The following is a 16,397-nucleotide window of genomic DNA, read 5'->3' as shown; positions in this document are numbered from 1 at the left end:
GCAAATGAAATGTATAGGATTATACCCAAATGTTTCACACAGGTACTTCCATAGAAAATGTATAAAACGACTTACTTTTTCCCTTGAGCTATCCGCAGAAGTCATTTCTTTTGACCCAGAAATACATTCCAAGTGGCCTGGGAGATGACTGCCTAGTCCTTCAGTCTTCTCATCTCTTGGCAACACTGGTGCACACGCAGTAGAGCTTTCTAGCCCAAATTCTTTCATGGTTTGTGAATTAAAGGAACAATGGTTTTCTTCTTTGCTTTTCAGATCACCAAAAAGACCATGTGGCTCTTCTTCCACCATCTGAGAAGCAGTACCTGATCTCTGATTCAAGTCTCCCGCCTGTTCTCCTTTTTCTGAATAGCCCCCAGTAAGCAGCTTGTAGAAAATATCTTCAAGTTGCAGTGGAAGCATTACAGATGAAATACCTCTTTTGTCCAGATCATACTTTCCCCGAGTCAGTTCTTGCATCAACTCAAACACTCCCGTAATTTCCTGGCTATGTTGGTTTTGTTTCAGCATATCAAGGAGACACTCAAACTTAAGATTCCCAACACACAAAGGACCATCTCTATTCTCTCCCTTCAGTTCCGATGAGTTATTCATGGGGGAAACTCCAGGGAAGTCATTCATTTTAGAGTCGTTGGATACACTGGATGCTTCATTCACCAACTTTGATGAAACAATTGTTTTAATTAAGTTCTGAATGAAAACTTCAGTGTCTGCACAAGCTGAAAGGTCTCCCATCTCCCAAGGACTCATCTGACCTTCTTTCAGTCTGCTTTTTAAGCTATCCTTTACATCTTTCACTAATACCTCAGATGATTCAGGAATTTGGGCCTCCTTTACTTGGCGTCTTGGAGATAAGTCTTGTTCTTTTGGTGGCTGTTTCTCAACTCTTTTCTTCTTGTTGCTACTTTCTATCAGAGAGTAGTCCAGCTCTAAAGTGCGATTGGGGTCATTTTTTACTCCATTTGTTGTACAGAGTTCTGACTGCACAAATTCAGTATTTTCCCCAAGGTCTTCTACATTTTTAAGAGGTGAGATTGAAGGTGTAGTTTTGTTATTTTCTGATGTGAACTGAGAAATTCCTGTTTCTCCTTGTGAGCCACTTTCTTTAGTACAAAGATCATCGCTCTGGCCCCTCTCACTTAGAGACCTGTCTTCTTGGGTAGGAACCCACTTCTCTTTTGCACTGTCAACTCCAAGCTGTAAATCATCTTTCATGGGAGAGGTAGCTTTTAAAACACGACCTGGGATATCTTCATTTGGTTTCAGCACTTCTTGTACGTTCACATTTTTAGCACAAGGTTTTAAAAGAGTACACAGATCCAGGTCTTTCTCAGGTGCTTCAGAGAATGAATCTTTCTCAACACCGTTATTTCCTCCAGGCCATCTAATATCTGAAGTAACGCGATCACTAATCACTTTGGAAACTGATGTGTCAAATATGTCTTCAAGATTCTCAAATCGAACAGGACTTTTGCTAATCACTGTTTGTATACTATGCTTTGGTTCCTCTTTAAGAGTCACAGTTGCTTTTTTAAGGCTCTCTTTCTGATGAAGTTCCTCACTGTCTGTGGCTTGGGGAAATGGAATCTGACTGTTAATTAAATTGAGACTCTCCCTTGTATTCCCATTAGGCGAAAGTTTGAGGTATCTATTTTCTTCTTCTGGATTTTCTGTAAGCTCTTCTCCTTTACCTGAGCCCATTTTCTGAACTGATGTTTCATCTTCTATTAATACACTGTTTCTGCCACCCCCTATAACTGGATCTCTTCTATTTCCTTGGTGATCCCTGCCAGTTACAGAAGCTTTGGATGGCAAGTGGCTTTCCTCAAAAGGTATTCCTATCACCTCGGGCTCAGAACAAATGATTTTATCAGAAGATAAGTTGACTCTGCCTATCCCATCCTCAAGACAGTGAGCTCCACACTTCACAGAGCAAACAGATTCTGGGCCTTGAATCAACTTGATCTCTGTATGCATTTGATCATCACCTGATTCAGAGGTTGGACTGTTATTATTATATAAAATACCTTCAGTTGTTTTTTCTGGCCCAGTGTCTTTAGTGACCAGCAGAAACATTTCTCTAAGTGCCATCTCATGACTCAACAGATTTTCTGTGCTTTTTCCAATGGTCTCAGTTGACTGTTTTGGAAGGTTGCTTTTTTCTGTAACTAAGCAACTCATACTGGTTGATTCTAGCTGTAAGGCACTCACACTTTGCTGTGTTCCTGAAGAACTGCAATTCTGCCTTTTATCCAGCAGTATCATTTTATTAATGCTTTGGTTTTCATCACTGACTTCCTTCACAGGGGTGGTGCATGACTGGACATCTTCAGCTTCATCTTGGCACAGGGGTTTCCCACTCTCATCTCCCACTCCTCCGCCTCCTTCATCACCACTATCATTGCTGCTGTAGTCATGGTAATTGCCATCATCCTGATCAATACTGTCACACATATAATCCCCAGAATTTTCTTCACTTTGCACAGAATCTAAATGATTAGTATCAGACTGAAATTCTTGGCCAGTTAAAAAGTCTTCTTTTCTTGCTCTCCAGCTGCCAGTGTCATCAAGTTCTAATGAAGTATCAAAGCTCTCTTCCCTCCCCATTATTTCATGATCAGTCCATGACTTGTACTCATCACTTTCACCGTCAATTGCATTTTCCCCTTCTGACAGAGTTTCCACTGACTGTACATTCACCTTGTCTGAGCCAACTGAACTCAAGTAGTCTTTGTCACCAGAATCTAACTCATCTTTCTCCACATGTATGAGAAAATCCTGAAGACACAGTGCTTTGCCCCTCACTCTTAAGTTGTCAACTGGTCCTCCTACGGGCACCAGAGGATGCTCGTTCTCTTTTGAAGCATCATAAAAAACATCACCAGGAGGAGAGATCTCATCGTTTTCCTCTTGCAGTGTGTCATAGTCCTCAGGTTGCAGACAGTCACAGTCATTGCTGTCAAGGAGCAGAGAATCATGGTCATCATCCTCAAACAAAGGTGTGTCATAAAAATCATCGTCACTATCAGTGTCTGTTCCTGTGTCACTCTGGTCACCCAGCAGTGACGTTTCATAGTCAGCCGCACTGATGGCTTTTCCATGCCATGGAGATGTGCCTGCATCTTCAGATCCATCCCCGCGAGTCAGGGCACAGGGGGACTCAGCCACTTCACGCTCACTTTGCTCATCCTTGGGTTTATGCTGAGAAGCAGTAGGCACATTTTTACCGTCACCAGAAGTAGATGACATGCATGTCTCACTGTAATTGTCACAACCAGTTTTTAAAGCATTTTGTTCAGAGTGCTCCCCCTGACTGATGTGAATAGCTGCAATTCCCAGGAACTGGTCTTGAAATTTCTCCCCCATTCTTTGATCTGATAACATGATTTGGTCATTGGAGGACAATGTAGAGGCTTCACATTTATTTCCACAGTTTTCTGTGGTGTGCATATTATAGAAGCCTCCCTGACTCTGCCTCAGTTTATCCTGACTTAACAAAGCACTCAGCCTGGGGGAATAGCCAAAGATGGATGACTCCAGATTGTCGTTATCCTCATTCTCACTGTCACTAGGATCCAAGAGTCTACTAGCACTTGATTTCACAATAGGACTTTTTATCAAATCACTTGCAAAGCTTTGGGTGTCTTTAGAATGACCACATTCATCTCCATGTTCATTTGTTTCAAGTTGACTTTTGTTTTCACAGTTCTTAACTGTGCGTTCAGAGTCATGTCTAAGCATGCTAGCTTCTGTAAATCGTTCAGTCTGTGTGGCACTATTAACTGTATGACTGGTTGCTATTGTATTCTCCAGGTTTTCTGACTGATAAATTTCACTACTGCTATTATTTCCCATTTCATCAAACTCTTCATTTATGGCATACTTTCTATTTCCAGGAGTGTCTTTGCATTCAGGTTCTCTGTGATGGTATTTCTCAAAGCCAGCTGGTGAGGCTGTACACTCATCCTTTTCTGTTCTTGAGGCGTTATTATGAAACACACCAGGGAAGCTGGAGACATGAAGACTTTCTTTCATGGGTGTGCCCTCATCAAACTCTGCACCACAGCCTTCCATTAGCATACCCACAGCCTCATCCAAGTCTCCATCGTACAGCAAGAGCCTTTGCCCTGTATTGGCATCCATGTAGCTATTTACCATCAAATAGGATAGGAATAATTTTTTAACATGCTCTGAACTCTGACTTACTACAGGCTCTTCACCATCATGCACATCCTCTTCCTGGCGGTAGTCGTGAACTGTAGATGGCTGGAATTTACAGAAAGAAAGCCATTTCCTAGCATTTTGACAAGCGTCTAAGTCTCCTAAATCTGGCATTTTATCTGGCAGTATTATATTTTTTAAAATTGATGCCGTGTGATTATCTATAATTCCTTGCTGCTTAGCAACATCCAAACCAATGACTTGAGAGCTTTCTGGAATATACAGAGCAGCTATTTTCTGTCTGCCATTCAGGATTCTGTAGGCCAATTCATTTGTAATCAACTCTTGCTGCAAAGAAGAAGATGCTGGGAATATTTCACCTGAGTGGGGCCAAATGAGTCCAACATAGCCTCGCTGAGCCTCGAGGACCAAGAGAGCACTGCTGGAAGTTATCAGGTCGCACTGGACTGCTTCATCAACAGTTAAGCGCTTAGCGGGGTTTGCGTGGATGATCCCACCCGTCTGAACCTGGTATGTGAGGATACCGCTGGCAGTGTCTCTATCAATCACCCCATCTGCCATGGCTTCTTCCACTGTCATTTTTTGGCCAGAGTCACAATTGATCAAACCGCCAGACAGAAGCTGTGCGCCTAATAACCTGAACATGGTTTCACGGTCTATGAGCCCTTCATGGGCTGCTCTTAAAATGCTTATGCTTCTCCCACATTTTAATGTTATTCTGCCCCCTTCTTGTGGCCTCACAGGTAGAAGCCACATCCCCGTGCCTTCCTGCAAAATACTCCTTTGTACCATATCGGTTAAAGACACCTTCTCAGATGTGCAAGGGTCAATAAGGTCTTTGCACAGATTTTGTCTTTCCAGGACTTTAGAAAACAAGGCAGAGGAGACCAGGTTCTGCTGAAAAGCCTTCTGTAGGGTCCACTGCTCTCCCGTGGCAGGAACAATCAGAAAGCCTGTGGAGAGCTGGATCTCAAGGACCCTGACAGCCATGGATTCTGATATCATGCCCTGAGCCAGAGCATCTAGAACAGGAATTGTTGTACATGACACAGTAGAAATGATCTCCTTAGCTTGATGTAGCTCTTTGAGTTGGCACAGAATTTGTTCATCAATAAGACCATGACTTTTGGCATCTTTGAGGTCAAAGCACTTTCTCAATTCTGGTGAAATTAAGCCAGAAATTATTAGCTGTGTCTCAAGCAACCTAATTCCTGTGTCATAGTCAATAAGGCCTTTTAAAACTGCCTGAAAGACCGAAAGGACTTCCTCGGTTGTCTGATCAATGATGCCTGCAATCACTTTATCCAGCTGAAAGGAAAAGGCAGATGGCTCAGATCAGTCTGTTACCCTGGAGTGGGCAGAGTTCATGCAACTTAGTTTGTTTTTGTTTTTTTTTTTTAATAATACACTGCATGATAAAAATCCTCTACTTACCAAGGCACAGGAGTGATGTGAATGTTAGGCAGCTCAAATGCACAAGTGATCTATGTCAGTGATCTATCAACAGCTCAGCATGTGACAAAAGCTTTGAAAACATGCATCTGTGAATTGAAAACTTCACATCGTGTACATTAACCAGGTTAGTGAGGACACAACAGAGGAGATGACGACAGTGAGAAAAGACAGCACACACCTAGAAGGCAATCATGCTTTCTGCATTTGGCTGAGATTAGAGTCTAGTGACATGAGAGAGTGACAAACCCCATGCTACCAATGTTTACAGCATACAGACTTCTTCAAGGACAGGCGATGACTAAGGAACCAGAAAAACTGTTACATACCCCCAAATGTGGCAAATTATAATTATGTGGAAAGTATTCCCAGGAATAATGAAATTGAATTAAATATAATTTTTGACTACTGAATATCCAGTTGGACACATTGACAGGCATTGCAGAGTTTAAAATATTTAAGGTACAGCCCAACTGTTGGTGATTTCTGTTATCTTCTGAGAAGAGCTTAGGCATCTTCACGTTACCATATGGCCTCATATCACTCAAACAACAAGGGAAGATCCCATTGTTAGTCATTCAAGTAACTCTCATGGATACTCTGAAAATCAACTCCACGGTGTGTCAATGCCACTTTGGAGATGACCCACAGGCTTTTTTTCTTTTCTTTTTTTTTTTAAAGACAGGATCTTGCTGGCCTTGAACTTGCAATCCTCCTGCCTCAGGCTCCCTAGTACTAGATTATAGATGTGCACCACCACACCCAGTCTCTGGCTCTTTCATGACATTATGTTTTGTAATAAAATACTCAATATAAAAGGAGAAGAATGGCTTTTGTAGAGTGGAATTAGAAAAATGAATGACTTTTTTCTTTCACCATGCAAGGCAGAGATTAAGATGTCGTAGAAACTGACAGTCAGCATGTGTAAGGCTGGATTTAATAAACATTAAAATCTCAAACTTTAAATAAACTCCATCCATATTTTATCCATGTAGAAAATCCAAGGTGATTTCTTTATTATTGACATAGATATTCACAGCCATGCAATCAAACTAGGTTCCTTGGAACAGCCTCGTGTTTGACAGGTATTACCTTCTCCTCTAGCTTGACATCTCCTGAGGTCTGTGATTCTTGCAATTGATTCAGAGATTCACTGAATAAATTATAACCTTCCTGAAGAGTTTTCACATGCTTTTCCAATTCATTTCTTTCTTCTTCTGTCATTCTGTGACAACCGTAAAGTATGAAAAGAGTAATGTCAGTCTCAGGTATAAAAATGGTATGTTAGGTTCAACATCACCAGATCTTAAAACACAGTCCCCACATACATACTGCTCAGGAACTGCAATGACTGTGTATCAAAGTAAAAATGGCCCTAAAACCATCTAGGAATTTTCCCTTGTCTGAGAAAGAAACTGAAGAAAAGGATGCAAGTTAATGTATCTACTCCTCTACAAATTTCCAAAATAATCACTGCTGTAATCTGATGAGGCAATGACTGTCATCAGTCCCCAAATGGAAAAGAACAGTGGGCAGCAATCTCAAAATGGAACTTATTTAAACTGAAGGATCAATACTGAGGAAATTTACATGGAAATTAACCTGATCCTCTAAGAAGTAATCCCAAAGAGCACGACTGAAAAAGGTTTAAGACAAGGGTGCATTCCTTCCCAGTCTGAGGAATGTTCAAATATATGAAGTGAAGTGACTTGTTGTTAAAAAAAAAAAAAAAATCAGGACCAGAATATGAAAAACCATAGTGAAGAAAATAAAGAACATAGCAGCCACTCAGTCCTTACTAACCCTAACTCCTCTGTGCCTGTTTTCTTATCAGTAACATATGAGGACAGTAGGTACATTTCAGAGTTCAGGTGAAGACCAGAAGTGAACATTAATTACTAAGTTTATACTCTTTCCATTAAGTAAATTGTGATTAGTTTGCATTCCACTTGTAAAATTTCAATGAAAATTTACCATCTTTTGCTCTGCTGAATGTTTTAAGCTGATGTCCTTACCTTGAAAACTTAACAATACTTAGCAATGTTTTGGAGAATTTGAAACTACAGAATGTAGACATACTAAGGACTTAAGATCCAGGTTTCTGAAAAGAAATGTGTTCTCCCAGGAATAAAAGAGCTAATGAAGACCAACGTACTTGTCTCCATGTTTAGCCAAAAAAAGCTGCAAGGTTTGAAGGGCTTCAGATAATTGTTCCTTCTTAGTTGATATTTCCTCACTGGAAATCTGTAAGGTACAGAAAGCACATTCAAACTCTCTCCCCTCAAAAGGACAAGACAACAGTCATTTCTAAAAGTCAAGTTTTAATCAAGACTCAAATGACAAGTCTATCCTTAGCAGTCCATAGGTGTAGATAATGCACAAGGAGAGCATCTCTCTCTTCTTAATGTCATCATTTTCATGAAGAAACAACAATGCAGTATTTAGGATCTGTGTTTGTCCATGCCCCACCTTGAAGAAAAGTGGCCTCAACACCCTGGTGGCCAAAGGTTCCAGCAATGGCCCAATGTTTTTCTTGTACCTGACAGTACTCAAAAAGATGTGAATATGGAACACTACCTCCAAAGCGTATCTTCCTCCCCCAAGCTCCAAAGCACAACGCTCCTTCAGAAAAAACTATGGTAAAGGGCTTACTCAGTATCTGCATATCAACACGAAATGCTAAGACTCTGTTGTAAAAGTCACCCGTGGCAATCAGAGAAGTAAAGTTGATGAGCTCGGGGGAAAGCACGCAGTTGTAACACTGTCATTTCTGAACACCTAATTTTAGAAACCAGTTGTTCTTTTAAACGAGCAGAAATGGGAGAAAAATGTGTCAATGGGAATATTATTACCTCCATCCGTCTAGCTGACTGCTCGGCGTGCCCACAGGCACTCATGAGACCAAATGGAATTTTCTCGGACACGCTCGGTATGTACATGAATTTACTGAGATTTTTTTTTAACAGAGATAAAGTGTTCTTGGAGAGTTTTAAGTAAGGCTACGATCTACATCTACTTTGATGAGGACTAGATTTAAATCTGACTTAACAATGTTTTGGAGAATTTGAAACTACAGAATGTAGACATTCTGGATTTAAGATCCAGGTTTCTGAAAAGAAATGTGTTCTCCCAGGAGATCTTTGCTGAGGCTTCTATGCCTATTGGTTGGTTTCTTATTTGAGGAGAGAAGATATTTTAAATTAAGTATTGGGATTAAATTACTTTAAAGGTTTAGGGGTAAATGCTTCCCAACTTCTCATTTCTTGTAGAACTATAAGCTAACTTCTCCAAGAGGGAACCCCAAATCAGGAATATTTGCCATATACTGTGGGCAAAATTACATACAACATTGAGGTTTTCCCCTGTTAAATCACATCTATAGTGTCCATGTCAATGGATGGCAAGTGAGTATAGAGGCAGAACTGGAAGACAAACTAAATATTGAGATTAAATAATAGCCTCTAAAATTTCCAAACATCAAGTAACAGCTTATCTTGGTAAAAATTTAATTTTTAAATACAGTGGCAATTCCTACCATCAGTAGCAGCACTACTAGAATTTACACCTCAGTAGAAATGTCCTGGGAGTGTCCAGTGGTACATCATGGAGTGTCAGGTCTTACAGCTGCAGCCATATAACTAGTGCTAGTAGGCTAGAGAGCCCACAGGACTAAGGAATTCACTCAGGTAAGGGAAAGAACCTACTTTCCAGTGACTGGCTATAGGCACTTCCTTATGAAATTGGAACAGCAATCCAGGAAAGTGCAATTAAAGTCAATACTCCCAGGTTAACATGCTAGCTTTCACCCTCCTTGTTCAGAAACTTGTGTTGTTTACCACTGTAAGAAAGAGACCGAGTATCTTTGTGACGTGGAGTGCATGGGTTACTGTGGCCCTGAAAACAGGAAGACTGCTCTTCAGCAATTCTCACAGTAACTGGGACAGATTAACCATAGGAGAAGCAATAGCACATATAGTTCAGACTGGAATCAGACACGCCTTCTTCCACCACATACTAAGTGGGATTCCTTGGGTTACCTAACCTCTCCGATCTTCATTGTAAGTGTTTATAAAACTGGGGGAAATTAAGGTGAAGAATTAAACTCAGTGCTTAGGTGGACTGTATCAACTCTGGAAATTCTCCCCACAGTTAGGTTATTGTGATGCCAGGACCTCTGTGAATACCTTCAGCTTAGAGAAGAGAGGTTTTCCAGCCTTCTCCCCATCTCTCAATGTCTTGCTGATATTGGAAACCCATTTCTGCAATTCTTTGGCTTTTTCAACATGCTCTTTCTTTTCTTCTTCCAGTGACTTCTGACGGGTGTGAGTGGTTAAAAAAAAGATACATTCCAGTAAATGACTGAGCTACTGAACTAACATCCCCACTGAAAACAAGAACCCAAGGTTACTGAGATATTTTATTCACTTGCTTAACCACGTTCACCCTGCCATGTGACAGGGGAACTTCCATATGTGTACGGTAGCAAAGAAAGCTGTGACAAAAGTTCTTTAATCACTGGCTTAACCTCCCAGCTGTCCCATTGATTTGACAAGGAAATGCTACACCTTTATTCGTGAGGCACAAAAGGTGTTTGAAGAGTTGCCTTTGCATTAGCTTATGATGCTGCTTGACCTGACCTGACAGAGAAGCGGGAGACAATGGAAAGCTGAAAAGAACAGCGTATCTGCACACAGATGAAAAATGCACAGAATGAGGAAGTACCCCCCCCAACACACAGTACAATCAGAACATTAGCTTTTAATTCCAAAGTCTCAGCTAAAAAATGAGAGATTATGGTAAACATCTTAAACTGCAAAGACGGTTACCACACACAGGAAAACTCAAAACTTTTTGTTTCCGAAGCAGTCTCCAACGCTGAAGCCTTGTGGGTGTGGGAACAGATCCACTTCTTTCTCTTTGATTCCACGGTGCTTCGTGAAGAGCGCTTTCAGGAGCACAAAGTGTCATTTACTAAATGGGGGTGGATCTATCCCATGAGAGGACATGATGCTGTGAACGTGGTGGAAGTTCAGGCTTATCCCATATTCTAGGTAGCATGCTTGTTTTCATGTGGGTAAGGTTCAAAAACCCACTCTCAAAGCTAAATGGAACCATTGTAAATCTTTTGTTATTTTCAGGGCTTGGAGCTGGTGACACGATTCCTGGTCTACATGTTTAGTCAACACCATCGGCTCTAAGCAGAAGCCACAAGCCAGCCAGCACTGTCCCCTGCATGAAGCTAGGTAGCATGTCCCTTTAGGAAGAATAGTAAAGGCTAGAAATTCCTGTCATCAAGGGCTCAGACACCTCTAACAGTTTAAGTCCCGTGTGGAAATCAAAATCAGCTTTTTCTAAGGCCTCCTTGTAAGTCAACTTTCTTTTGGTCTGGGGACATATTATATTTCTGACATAGGACTTTTGGTCTTTGAGTCTGGTAGCTATGAGGACATCTATGATACCTACTTGGAGAGCCTCTTCTATGGACAGGCGGGAGTGAGCCTGTGGCTCTATCAAGCCCCCTGTCAAGTGCTGAAATTCCAGACACCGCATTCCCATCTCCTTGCTAATGATGTTCGCACTCACAGCTTCCGCCACCGACATGGTTTTGCTCGTGCCGGGATGGCTGATTCCTGAGATGACTAATTCACACTGCCGCAGCTGCTGGGCAAAGCCCTCATCAACCAGGCCTCTGTGCAAAGCCTCGGCCACCCTGTACTTCTTCCCAGTGAGGGGATCAATGATCCCCCCCGTACTGACTTGGGCTTCAAGGCATCTAAGGGCAGTAATCCGGTCAACCAGGTTTCTACGGGAAGCCTTTAACAAGGAGATCCTTTCCCCACTAGCGGTCAGCCAAGAGCCAGCAATGGGACTGTGCAAATCCTTCTTGGGAGCTAACCGGCTCAGCAGCGAGTCAGCAAGCTCTGTCAGGGAGACGAGGCCTTCCTGATACTTTGTGACCAAGGCCTTATCAATTGTGCCCTGCTCTATGGCCTCATCAATATTGAAAAGTAAGCCAGTTTTAGTATCTGTCAGCATGTAAGAAGGACGCCCGTAGGATTCAAAAAATGTGGCTTCCTTCCACTGATACTGCTGTCCTGAGAGTTCAAGATAAACACTTTTCTCAATTAGATTTCTCTGGAAAGCTTCGTAGGCAGTCAGTTCTGCTCCTGTTTTAATGTCTACCACGGAAATCTTATGAGTTTTCTCTACATTGAGATTGGAAATGTCCCTTTCCCCCACTGGCAACAGAAAGCACTGGCAACCTACATCGAAGACACACATTCGCAGTAATTCTGCATAATACAGAGCCTGCTTGTTATTGGGATTGGGGAAGACTCTGGTGTTGCTGGATGGCTCGTGCAAAAATTGTAAGATAGCGTTATTTAGCAATCCCTGCTGCACAGCGATCTCTGGGGGAACACGAATGCCTCTCACAGGATCGATGACGCCCCCACTGGCAATCTGGGCCTCCAAGATGTGTTTACCTTTCTGCCTGTCCAACATTCTATTTTCCATGGCTTGAAACACTGACAGGGTCTTAGAGGCACACGGATAGCCCAGGGCTGCCTTCTCTGCCTCAAGGAGCCTAACTCTGAATTCAGGGTCAACGATCCCTTTAAGAACGGCGTCTTCCACAGAGTATGTCTGACCTGAAATGGGATCGATTATAAAACCTGTTGCAGCCTGAGCTTCTAAAAAGGCTACAGCCATCATTTTGTCTATTATGATTTTCTTGGCTGCTGAAGCAAATGAAATCTTCTCTTTTGTGGATTCTAGATAAAGCCCTGCAATGGATGAGGCCTTGGTCAAAAACTTGCCGAGAGTTTTCTGAACTTCTTCTACAGTCTTCAGACCACATCGCAGCTGCTCAACAGTCTTCATGTCCAGAAGCTTAGCTTCCACCAACTGCCGAGCTGTTACCGTGTGCCTGAGCCCTTGGAATTTAAACTCATCATCCCTCACAGAGCACGCATGATCGCTGCCAGAGTTCTGCAAAGTCTCTGTTTCTAAGCCTTTCGTAAGGCAATCTCCCCTCTTGAGTCCACCAGATGCTCTGCACCCTTCCAACATCCATTCGTCACCACTGCCAACGGGGCTCTTTTCTTGTCTTAATGTTGTGACTTCTGTATGCATGTCATACTGCTTGTTCTTAGCTATCTGGAACAGGAATGTTTAAGATGTTAAAAAGTCACCTAAGGCACAGCATGTTCCTTTTCTGAACATTCTCAATACAAACACAATCCCTTGAATGACAAAGAGAAGAGAAGAAAAATTTCAAACCAAGGTGTGTGTGTGCTGGGGGGTGTTGGGAATAAGTAGTAGTATTTTGACAGTGTGAAGTTTATTTACTTTAGATGACAGGATATTAAAATGGTATGATGGAAAAAAGATTTAGGTGAAATTTGGCCACAAAATAGGTTAGAAGTTAAAGTTTACTGCTTGGTTGGTTCTTTTAGTTTTTTGTTTTTTTGTTAAATAGTCACATTTAAAAAATATATCCCCACAGATATAACAGTTTACCCATTAAATCTGTGTATTTACTCTCAAACATTCACAAATTAAAGAATGATCATTTATAATGAAAATTCAGGTATATCACTATAAAATTATCAGATTATTTTACTCTCAGAACCACAGAGAGCCTAACACAACAAAGTAATAAAAATACAGTGTAGGGGAGAAAAGAAATAAAAGAAGAAAGGTCTCAGAACACAGAGTATACCTCTAAGGGTGTCAAAAGCTTCACCAATTCCATTTCATGCTTGTCATCTTGATACCTGATAGGTGGCCTGGAGCCATGCAGGGCTTGGTCTCTTATCTTTTCTATGTCTGACAGCCTTGTAATAGGACTGGTCTCATCAAAAGTTATCTGTAATTCAGTGCTGATTTGGGAAAAATACTCAGAGTAACACCGCTGACTTTTCTCGTTCTCAAGGGGAGCCCCAGAAGGTTGGATTTGGCCTTCTTTTGGTATCTGCCATTTCTCCTCCACCTGTTGTGGCTCCTGAGTCCACCTCAACAGAGACCTGGTTGTGGGGGGAAGGTACCCGGTGTTCCTCGAAGGGAGCTCTCCAGGGTGCTGACACTCCTTCACTATCGTCTCAAAATCTGGTATAAAGGTGCAATCTTTGGCTGTGCTCTTCTTTTGGATTTCACACTGCAGCAAAACTAGTTGATGTTCGTGCTCCTTTATCTGTTGATCCATTTTCTGCTTCAGGTTTTCAACGTCCCGTTTCTGGGCCATCAGCTCATCCTCAAGCTTCCGGCATTTCTGGTAGTGGTTTGCTTCCACATGCTGCCCGTGCTGCACTTGCTCTCGGTATCGTTGAAGCTGTCTCTCTACTTCCTTAATGTTTGTCTCACAAAGCCTAGCGTTCTCTTGAGCTCTGAGGTTTTCTTGCTGAAGAGACACAAAGTCAAGCTTAATGCCTGAAATATCATTTTCAGTGATGACCTTGGACTCCATTAACTTCTCCATCTTTTTCCGAAACTCCTCTGCTGAGCGCTTGAATTCGTCAGACTCTTCCTGAAACAGAACCATCTTTCTGTGCGTCACCTGCTCTTCTATGGTCTTCAAGTGCAGCTCATCTTGTACCTGCTTCAGCCTGTCACTTAACTCCTGCACCTGGGCTTGCTGGAGCTGGGCCTTTTGCTCCCCGCGTCGGTTCTCCTCTTTGGAAGCGTTCAGCTCAGCATTCAGACTTCGGACCTCTTTCTCCGTGTTCTGGATTATCTCGTTTTGCCGGTCACACTTCTGCTTGAATTCGCTGACTAAATGTTGACTTTTGGCCAGATCTTCCTCGAGGCTTTTAATTTTTCTATGGAAGTCCTGCTCGGTTCTTGTCTGTTTGTGCAGGTGTTCGTTCGTGTTGCGTAACTGATCCTTAAAACCATCTGCCTGCATTTTCAGCGCCTCGCATCTTCGCTGGATGGCTTGCTTCTCTAAAACGACGTTCTGGGATTCTGCCTGAATTCTCTGCATCATTAATCTGGTCTCGGTGTTCTGCCTCGTGAGCGCATCGACCTTTTGCTTCAGCATCTCTGCGCACTCACTGCTTTTCCCCAATTCTTCTTGGAGCTTTTGGATTTTATCGTTATTTTCTTTCTCCGCTTTAATATTTTGAAGCAACCGCTCGTGGCTTTTCTCGAACTGCTCTTTGAGACGATCTGATTTCACCTGGCAGAGTCGTCCTCTTTCACTGGAGAATTCGTTCTCATCCTGAGAAGAGCGAACTTGGGAGTTTAAACGCTGAATGTCCCTCTCGGCTATGGCGTGGGCTCTGGTCATCCTGTCCACTTCCCTTTGCAGCTTCCCCTTTTCGTGATGGAGAGACTCTAATTCTAGCTGGTAAGCGTGCTTGACCTTCTTGAGGTCGTTGGCCTCCTGCATGACCTCCTCTGCTTTCCCAGTGGTCTGGTTCAGCTGCCTACTGAGTTCCCGGAGCTGCTGGGCGTAGCCTTCCTCCACCTGGTCCTTCCTTTCCAGCTCCAGCGCCAGGCGCCTCAAGGCACTGTTTGTTTCGTCCAGTTTCTCTTTCAGCAGGTGGGCCTTTTCCTCGGACGAGGTCTTTTCCAGCTGGAGGGCGTGCAGCTCGCACTTCAGCTGTCGCATGTCGTTCTCGGCCTTTCTGTTGGCCACAGTGAGTTTGTCCACCTGCTGCTTGAGCTCCTCTTTCTGCCTGTCGCGCTCTCTCTGCAGGCCCGACGTGGCCTCGCATGACGGGGCCTGTGCGATCGTGCCAGGTGGCGGTGCGTTCTCTCTGCAAGAATACTGAATTTCGGTGATTTTTCTTCTGGCTTCCAGTTCAACTCTCTGCTTTTCCTTCAGCTGTTTCTCTGCCTCCTGTTTTTGAAACACAAGGTCTTTCTCCATCTGCTTCACCAGCCTCAGCAGTTCCTCCTCATTGTCCCTCTTTCTTCTTAATTCTTCCATTAACTTGTTTTTCTGTTGCTCCAGGTCGCTGAGACTCGACTCTTTCCTCTTCAGATGATCTTCCAGAGTCCTTCTGGTGCAGGTGTTCTCCTCCAGCTGCCTGCGGAAGCTCAGGAGGTTCCCCTCCACGGCCGCTCGCCTGGCCTCGGCCTCCGAGGTGAGCTGCCTCAACCTGTCCAGCTCCCGCTCGGCGGCCTCCTTCTCTCTCCCGATGGCCTCCAGCTCCCGGCGGTACTGCTTCGCCTCGCTCTCGGCCCTCAGCTTCTGCAGGGCGATGTCTTCCGCGCTTCTCTGCTGCTTTCTCAGTTCATTCTCGGCAGCCTCCTTGACCTTGGGAAGTTCTTCCTCCACCCGAGACTTCTGTTTCTTTAGTTCCGCCACCATGCCTTCCAGTTCACTTATCTTCCCTGTAAGTTTGCTGTTCTCAATCATGGTTGCCTTCTGGCGCTGAAGCAGACTGCAATAGGCCCCCTGTTCGGAGGACTCCTTACACCTTTTCATCTACAAGAGACGGTTCGAAACTGTCAAACCTGCTCTATTCAAATGTGTTTACAGCTCCTGAAGCAGTGTTCCTAAGAGGACGTACAAAAGCAAGGGAATCCAGTGCAGAACAAGCCGTCACCACCACCGCCACCACCACCACCAGCACCACCTTCTTTGTAGAGAAAGCTTCAGAAAGACAGCAGGAGCCAGAAAACCAGGATGGGTTTTCTGCAGAATCTTTCCTATCCCTCAGGAATAATTTCACTTTAAAATTCAGCTGGCTCAGGATTTGACAGCAAGGAAGCACCTTGCAGAACAGGTAGCAATG

General features: G+C 43.3%; 1 protein-coding gene across 33 annotated transcripts in view; it reads right to left on the bottom strand.

Moving 5' to 3' along the window:
• The window catches only part of Dst (dystonin), a 410,574-nt gene that overhangs the window by 119,036 nt on the left and 275,141 nt on the right, over positions 1–16,397 (bottom strand). For 13 of the 33 annotated variants that reach the window (XM_074081831.1, XM_074081836.1, XM_074081834.1 and 10 more), the window contains 5 exons: positions 13,376–16,087; positions 9,837–9,965; positions 7,808–7,896; positions 6,745–6,877; positions 76–5,508 (listed from right to left, as the gene is read on the bottom strand). In XM_074081831.1, coding sequence (XP_073937932.1) covers positions 76–5,508; positions 6,745–6,877; positions 7,808–7,896; positions 9,837–9,965; positions 13,376–16,087 — 8,496 coding nt within the window. Of the gene's footprint in view, positions 1–75; positions 5,509–6,744; positions 6,878–7,807; positions 7,897–9,836; positions 12,811–13,375; positions 16,088–16,397 lie in introns of those variants that run through there. The other 20 variants (XM_074081843.1, XM_074081846.1, XM_074081865.1 and 17 more) reach the window with 4 other exon arrangements.

Source organism: Castor canadensis, chromosome 8, assembly GCF_047511655.1.
Source record: "Castor canadensis chromosome 8, mCasCan1.hap1v2, whole genome shotgun sequence".
In the NCBI taxonomy this organism is placed as follows: domain Eukaryota; kingdom Metazoa; phylum Chordata; class Mammalia; order Rodentia; family Castoridae; genus Castor; species Castor canadensis.
The sequence above is the reverse complement of the archived record's forward strand: the minus strand, read 5'-3'. Positions and strand labels throughout refer to the sequence as shown.